The sequence below is a fragment of the Rhinichthys klamathensis genome, unplaced genomic scaffold, assembly GCF_029890125.1.
Source record: "Rhinichthys klamathensis goyatoka isolate OS25496 unplaced genomic scaffold, OSU_Roscu_1.1 h1tg000270l_1, whole genome shotgun sequence".
In the NCBI taxonomy this organism is placed as follows: Eukaryota; Metazoa; Chordata; class Actinopteri; order Cypriniformes; family Leuciscidae; genus Rhinichthys; species Rhinichthys klamathensis.
Genome location: NW_026606790.1, coordinates 1,795,001 through 1,802,820, shown reverse-complemented (window position 1 = coordinate 1,802,820; position 7,820 = coordinate 1,795,001). Strand labels below are relative to the sequence as shown.

General features: G+C 37.0%; 3 protein-coding genes across 5 annotated transcripts in view; all 3 read right to left on the bottom strand.

The window, feature by feature from the left end:
- Positions 1-7,820, bottom strand: part of rpl17 (ribosomal protein L17) — a 138,882-nt gene that overhangs the window by 80,590 nt on the left and 50,472 nt on the right. The gene's annotated exons all lie outside the window — the stretch shown is intronic.
- On the bottom strand, positions 12-2,823 carry si:ch211-222n4.2 (uncharacterized protein LOC101885505 homolog). Of its 2 annotated transcripts, none has more exons than XM_056268234.1 (7): positions 2,707-2,823; positions 1,434-1,481; positions 1,243-1,357; positions 940-1,159; positions 757-857; positions 261-317; positions 12-152 (listed from the first exon to the last, which is right to left on the bottom strand). In XM_056268234.1, the coding sequence occupies exons 1-7, from the start codon at positions 2,819-2,821 to the stop codon at positions 17-19; spliced, it is 792 nt and encodes a 263-aa protein (XP_056124209.1). In that variant the 5' UTR covers positions 2,822-2,823; the 3' UTR covers positions 12-16. The 2 variants fall into 2 exon arrangements, with proteins under 2 accessions (XP_056124209.1, XP_056124210.1); XM_056268235.1 differs by having other exon boundaries at positions 940-1,156.
- Positions 2,962-7,820, bottom strand: part of smpd4 (sphingomyelin phosphodiesterase 4) — a 13,578-nt gene continuing 8,719 nt past the window's right edge. For both annotated transcript variants that reach the window (XM_056268229.1, XM_056268230.1), the window contains 6 exons: positions 7,655-7,818; positions 7,305-7,510; positions 4,701-4,931; positions 4,068-4,199; positions 3,853-3,981; positions 2,962-3,765 (listed from right to left, as the gene is read on the bottom strand). In XM_056268229.1, coding sequence (XP_056124204.1) covers positions 3,445-3,765; positions 3,853-3,981; positions 4,068-4,199; positions 4,701-4,931; positions 7,305-7,510; positions 7,655-7,818 — 1,183 coding nt within the window. In that variant the 3' untranslated portion in view covers positions 2,962-3,444. The remainder of the gene's footprint in view (positions 3,766-3,852; positions 3,982-4,067; positions 4,200-4,700; positions 4,932-7,304; positions 7,511-7,654; positions 7,819-7,820) is intronic.

Below are 7,820 nucleotides of genomic sequence, written 5' to 3'. Positions count from 1 at the left end.
GCACATGACTGGTCCTTCAGCGCATAGTCCTCTGTAGACGACGTCTCTGCACAGCCAGAGTTCTCCTCTGTCTGTCTGCTATGTTGTTGTTGAGGGTCTGTTTGAGGGCAGGGAGGATCACTTTCTCTGCTTTACTAGCCTGAGACACGGGTCTGTTCAGATAGTAACAGAGCAAAGGTTGGTATCTCCAAAACTGGCTTGTTCTTGGCAGGCAGGTTAGAAACAAAATATATATTTGAAATTTACAAGCATTGACTTACAGTCCTCTAGGCAGGGTTTGGAAAGAAATCTGAGGAAATGTCTCTGAATCTTCAGCTCTGGCAAAAAAAAAAAAAAAAAATTATGTGTGCATGCATACATACATACATATATATAGATAGATAGGTCCCACTTTATATGAAGCGTCTTTAACATTTAAATTAATCATTTGATACAATGCACTTGCTTTTACATTCTACTTAAAAATATAGGCATGTACTTGCATCTGTAATTCATTTCTGCAATTACATCTATAATTACACTGATGACCCTTCCCTTACAATTTAACCCACCCTTAAACCTAACCATATCACTAAACCTGTCCCTTTTTATGACGGTTAAAGAAACCAATATAAAGTGGGACCTATATTTTTAATATTTTCAAGACAATTAACTATTTCCATTATATATATACATTAAAAAATGAAATGTGGCTGGAACATTTTCTTGACAGGCTTTTTGAGATGCGGAAATTAAATGTAGTGATAAAGAAATTACCTTTTACCATCTGCAAGAAAAGCCTTGGTCAAAATGTAATTCTCTGCAGAGATTTTCTTGTTGAAAACAATGTCTTTGAGAACAGCCTTCACACGTAGGATCTGAGAGGAGACAAATTAAAATGCATTATACAGTACATAGTCATTCTTGTATAGTGAGAGAGATTGAGAAATATAGTCTCACCTCCTGGGACTGCAGGCTATTAGCGCTGTACAGTTGGCGTATGATGACCTCACATTCCTGTAGGGTGGGAGGTCGAGGGGCCTGAAATGGACTACACTGGATCATTAGAGGCTGAAGAGAAGTGATGAATCCTGCTCTGGCTTCTGAAGGGCCTTCTATTCTGTCTGCTGCGAGGGTCTCGGAAGAATTTGATCTAGTTTCTCTATAGTTTAAAGAACTGCTGTAGGCAAAATGTATGTATCCACTTATTAGATCTTTATTATAATAACTATTTAATTAAATAATAATAATGTTTGCAAGCACCTGATCTCTGTGCTTTGTGATGAGTAGGTGTCCTCCAAAGTTTGCTCCAGATAGTTATTTCTGTCTCTCTGAAATTTGTTGCTTTCTGTGTGACGCCTCTGGATACGGCTGGATCCTGTCATGGGATTAAACTTGAATGTCATATGGTTTTGATCAAGAAAATGTGTGAGAGAACAGAAGTGTCACTTAACCTTTACTGCTCAACTTTGGAGGCTCCATTATCAGCTTATACTGCAAATCTGTAACAAAAACAAAAAAATATATAATTGAGTGATATTTAATTAGTATGTCCAGTTTAATGCATTTATGAATCATGCAGGGAAACCAGACATAGATTTAGGCTACTTTTTTATTTATAATATAGTATAATTTATAATATTCAATATGAGAGTACTTTTTTATTTATGACATATCCTTGTATGCAATATATGTGCCTTATGGCTTAATTTAATGGCCTTTCAGAAAAAGTGAACAATAAGACAATTATGAAAAACAAAATTCATGAAATGGAAAATATCGTTTTACCCAACATAAATCAATAATGAAAAGAAGGCTATAAAATTATTACAACAGATAAAACTCGGAACAACTTGTCCCAAACTGACATTTATGAAAAATACTCCAGTGTTTCATTGTTAACCCAAGAGCAAAAACAAAAATATGAAATTGCATTTATACAATATTTGACTCAAATATCGCATCTGTGAAAACTAGTAGGCCTACCGGTCTTACATATTAGCCTACTATCAGCAAACATTTATTTCTCGTGTATTTCTTTCGCCCGTTTGATGTAAGCAAAATACCTTTACATTTGACCAAACAAATCTCCTTTTGACAGTCAGAAACAAAACACCAAAACGTTTGTCTGTAAACTGATACTTTGCCACCCACAGCGGTTACAAACGCCATTCTTTCATTTTCTTCATTCAGCAGCTCGACGTCACCAGGCAACCTGTAGCAATACTGAAGTATCACCTCTTGACACCCCTGCCCTGACAGCAGGTGCCCGTCCTCATTAAAGATACACTTCACCTGAAAATTAACATTCTGTCATAATCATTTACTCGCCCTTGTCCTAAACCTGCATAACTCAGCTCACTTTCATTGCAACTTTCCTTACAGTGAAAGTGAATGGTGACTGATGCTGTCATTCCACCTAACATTGTATTGCACAAGAAAATCATACCGGTTTTGACAACATGAGTAAATGATGACAATTAATTGGGTGAACTAAACTCACAGGCAAGCAAGCAGAAAGATTATTATAGCAACCACACAGGCACCATTACTTTTATTAACGGTACCTAAACAGCTTCTCGTCATATTTTCAGTCAATTAAAATAAAAATGTTACATTGTTAAGTGTACGGACAACTATGTCCCACTCACACATAAATGTATTGTTCACGAAAAGACCAAAACATTATTCCTGTAATATACAGAAGGTAATTTAACATAAATGTACCTTTGTTTTGCCGTTTTAAACTATCTATTTCACCATGTAATTTCTCCAGAGTTTCCCTGTGCTGCTTTTGTAAGAAGTCAATATTCCTCCGCAGCGAGTCGACTCGCGTATCCATTTCACTGATTCCCACAACGATCTTTACGTCACATGCGTCTAATCAAGCGGATGACGTTTCACTGCCTCGTTGCGTCATAACTTATGTTTTAGCAAATACTCCTCCTGCTAAATACATGTTTCAAAAACGGTACACTCCTCTCGGACTGGAACGTTTAATCGTGAAGTGGCTGCTATGGTAACAGCACTACTTCCTCCAATACAGCTGGGAAATAACAGATTTAACAACGGCATTGCATTACTTCATTCAGTGTGAAATTACGTAGAGATCTGATACATTATCTTTGTTTCTACAGCAAAGAAAATCCAGTACACAAATGAGACACATTATGTTTAATGAAATGGAGCCAGTTAAATGCAAACTTTGGATTGTTCTGACAACCACATTGCCAAAACACCATTATAAATGAACTCAATGACTGATAAACTGGATTAACCACATTTCATAAAAAAAAAAAAAAAAAAAAAAAAAATTGTATTGGATACAACATTCCTGGTTCAATTTGTCATTAAATGTACCAATACACTTTCAGTGCAAATACTGTATATAAAAACCTTCATGCACCTTTGCTTGAAGTTTTGTATTGACATTTAAAAAATAAAAAAGGCATGATGAACCTCCATCTACTGAGTCTTTAGTTTTTCATTAAAGAAATTCAAGAGGAGCTCATAGAGAAAGCTGACGATGAGAATGAGTCCAGTGCTGGAGAGAACACCGAATGATAGTAGTGCAAACAGCATGTAGAGCAGGAGGAGAACGAGAAGGGTGCGATAGCTGGCCAGAACCCGCAGGCTGAGACGGACTCGCTGAGGACGTTCCCTCATCTGCCGCGTCACCGGACTCTTCCGCCGTTGCTCCACAACCGAGGTACTGCTCAGGTAGTGTCGTCCTAGTCTGCCCAGGACGTCCTGTCGAGAACACAGCGCTTCCATGTGGTCTCCCAACTACAAGACACAAACAATATGGTCACATCTGACTGAAATTAAATGCAAATGCAAGACCATAATTGCAGGCTAAAGCAATATTCTTACTCTTGCATTCATAAAGGTTGAGATCTGGAACAGCAGTCGAACCAAAAATGCATTTTCGTAGCTCCTGATAGGTTGAAGCTCTGGGTCTCCTTGATATTCGATTTCAAATCGGCGAAGACCATTGATGATCTGTAAAAAAGGAAATTATACAGGTAGAAAATCATTATGATTTGCTAAATGAATATGTTCAAGAAGTTCACCATTCTCAAACTCACCTGCAACCTGCCCAGGTCTGTTAACACAAGGCCATTCTCACTCGGGATGCAGTCTGGCAGTTGTTTAGACGCTCCTTCATTGTCTACAGATGCTACATTGACAATCAGCTGAGACAGCTGCCCAGCATTTAACTGCACAAGATAAGAACCAAAATCAACTCATTCACCTTTCATTTTATGTAATTAACTAAGTAAATAAATACATGTACCGCCATTCAAAAGTTTGTGGTCTCTAAGAATTCCCCCCCCAAAGAAATTAATAATTTTATTCAGAAAGGATGCAATATATTATTTAAAAGTGACAGTAAAGACATTTATAATGTTACAGAAGATTTCTATTTCAAATTAATGTGCTTCTTTTAAAAAAGGTTTTTAATAAACAATTTCCACAAAAATATTAAGCTGCACAACATTAATAAGAAATGTTTGCTGAGCAGCAAATCAGCATATTAGAATGATTTCTGAAGGATCATGTGACACTTAAGACTGGAGTAATGATGCTGAAAATTCAGCTTTGCCATCACAGAAATTAATTGCATTTTAAAATATATTAAATATAAATATTTTTTTTTACAAATTTACCGACCCCAAACTTTTGACGTACATCCTAAATAAAAGCAGGAATAGACTGACTCTGAATATTTGACAGAGATAGTCCAGGGCTTTGTCCAGGAACTCGTGAGTTTTCTTCACACCCTCTCCCAAATCGTCCATCTCTCCTCCACTAAAAGTGTTGTTATGATCGAAGGAGCCGACGCCAAACCACGAGAGAAAAGAATTGTTCGAAGCCATTTCCGTAGAATGATCCGATATCCGTTTGGCAGTCTGTCGGGCTTGGGCAATAATCTGGATGAGCTTTAACACCTGGAATTGACAGAGGGAATCATGGTCTATAACCCCTTAAAGCCCTGAGGGTATTTTTTAGAGTTTTTTTTTCTGAGTGACACAAACAAAACTAAAGACTCATAACTCCAAAACTATATCAAGGAGAGTCAAAAGGTAGGTATTGTTTGATCCTTTTCAAATTTTTAGGACATATAAATTACATTAGGACATTCTCATGCCGAGAAACTGCTGATAAAAGACAAAAAAATTATATAATTTTTATAATAATTTTGCATATCCAGGGTACCCCCAGGATCCTCCAACTTAAATTCCAGGCTTTTTAAGACCTTTTTAATACCATTTCAAATGAAATTCAATGCCAACTTCGTACCCATTCCGACAGAAGTATGAGGGGAAAATGTCAAATCTGTATGCATTTTAAACCCTAGAAACTAATTATGTACAAGGAGGCTACTTGAATTAAATAAAACATTTTACTTAAATTATCAGTCATATTTAATACATACGCAACAGCATTGTAGCGCGCACGTGTATGTAGGCCAGTGTTCATTTTGGCAGCCATTTTTGATTTACGAAAATGCTTATTGGTCTTAATCACATTTGAGTCATCCTGTTTTTTATAGTTGTAGTTGACGAAAAGTCTTTGCATTTTTTGTCAACTTTTAGTCAAACTGCAGTTACTTTACTTTTGGTAGTTATTTTATAGCTATGTAGTCTTTAGACAGAAAATGTAATAATAATTATTCTCTCTAGGCCAATTCAATTAAGCTTATGAGAAATTATTGACATTGCACTCTTTAGCAGTAGCACTTGTGCAGTTCTACATAATTTGGTTCTCCAATGTTTTAGAGTGCCGTACCCCCTGGTGCAGTCACACCTTTTCTATTAAGGGACAAGATTTGCCCCCTTTAATACATTTTTCCATTTCATTTTTTACCTTTGTAATACCTTAAAAAGAAAAAAAAGAAATAATGCTTTAAATAAAACAATGTTCATTAAATTTGCAATGTTAAAAAACATTAAAATCGCCAGTAGGTGGCAGTAACTCACTATCTTTATGAGTGAGTCTTTGAGTCATTCATTCATTGAATCTCACGATTCGTTCAAAGCCACATATTTCGTTGCAAAACAGAGCAAGCCTGACAATGCTGTTTTAAATGTAGTACATCACTTAATGTTACCCTTTTTTCTTTTCTTTTTTTACTGTTGTATAAAATCAATGTCACGTTTGAAATCGTGTGGATATTCGGGAAACATTGCATTCTTGCTCTTATGAACACTGGTGGATATCTCAGCCTGCATTTTGATCGCAGATTTAGTCGCACAAACAGCGCAAGCGGCTCGTGACAGAACACAGACCGACTGAATGACACTTGAATTTAAGTAGAAAATCTTAAATAAAGATCGCTGAACTCCAGCTTGTCTGTGTTTTCAGATCATCCGCGCTTCTTCAGCAGTGTAGAGAGAACACGCGCGCATGGTTGCCAGATACTATTGAAAAGACCGGGTAGAAAATATGTTCTTTTAACAGAAAAGCTCTTATTTGGGGTTTAAATTCTGTCATTTGTGGCCACAGCGGATTAAACTAGGCTATCTTGTTCTGTACCTCACTTGCCTAGTAACCATAGTAACGGTGCGCACGCTTTCGCTTTTTCTGCTATGACGTGGAGCGCGAGGTGCACTCAACGCTGCATACATTTTTAATTAGCCTACATTAGTAACAGTTAATTTTGTTACGGTATGAACTTAATCCTAGCAAAGGCAAAAAAATATATAAGACCTTTGTAACGAAATCCAAGACTTTGTATACTAAATTCAAGGCTTTTAAGGCCTTAATTTGAGATGATCAAATTCAAGACTTTTTCAAGGCTTTTAAGACCCGCGGGTACCCTGATATCTTTCTTGTTTGACATGCAATAACTTGGGAAGGAAATACTGTATGGTGAAATTCTTCTTTGATGAAGTTCCCCTAAATGTGACCTGCATCTGGATCAAATTTTGTGGTGATTGCATAAAGTAATCAAAAGTTACAGCATTTGGAACCAAGATAGCCTTTTCGTTCAGCCCTTGACGCCCCCTAATGGGCATTTTTAAAATTGTTCCTCCATGATCAACGCAATAGCTCATTTTAATTGTAATAATATGCTGTAAAAAATGATATGCCACTTTCAACGATCTGTGAATGTTTCATGAGCTGTATGATGTTTTTAACACATTGCAGTACATAGTACAAAACTACCGGCGGTACACTTCGGGTTTAAGAGGATAATATTCCTTTCTGTGGTAACACCATTCAGGAAAAGCTGACTGCTTATCGTATGCATTTAACACTGATTTTGCAAGAAACACTAACTCTTTTTTTAGCACATGAAGAATTAATTGCCAGCTTACAGTTTTCCGTAGATCCGGACCAAACATCAGGTTGTACTGGCAGTCCTGCCCTTCCAGGCTATAAACATGACTTTTGACCTTGAAGACGCTGTCCGTCCCCATTGGCTGGCGGGAAGAAAGGAAGCTGCCACCATGTGAAGGTGTCAGGAAGACACGGTTCTGTCGTTGGAGAATGGCATGCTCCGGCTCCAAGAACAGCTGCTCACCTGGAGATATAAACTAATTAATATGCTCATAAAAAAACAAAAAACAGTATCATATCATAATAAAAATCCATGGGGTGTTGTTTACAATATAAAATAATATGAAACACCACTCAAAAATCCATTCATTTATATTTCCCAAAATACCGTTCTGGATCATCTCTGACAGATTTGGTTGAACAAAGACTTTGGCGACCCTAAAGATCATCAGGGCGTTTTTGGCATTGACCAAGTCTGTGCGCATGGCTCGATTCAAGAAGACCTGGAAAAGCTTTGTGTACATAAGCAGATTCTCCTGGACAAATGATGCCCT

Coding starts and splice junctions, on each gene's coding strand:
- si:ch211-222n4.2 (XM_056268234.1), bottom strand. CDS start 2,821: ATGGATACGCGAGTCGACTCGCTGCGGAGGAATATTGACTTCTTACAA. Junction 1,358..1,433: donor TCCAAAGTTGAGCAGTAAAG/GTTAAGTGACAC, acceptor ATCCCATGACAG/GATCCAGCCGTATCCAGAGG. Junction 1,160..1,242: donor TCACAAAGCACAGAGATCAG/GTGCTTGCAAAC, acceptor TTTTGCCTACAG/CAGTTCTTTAAACTATAGAG.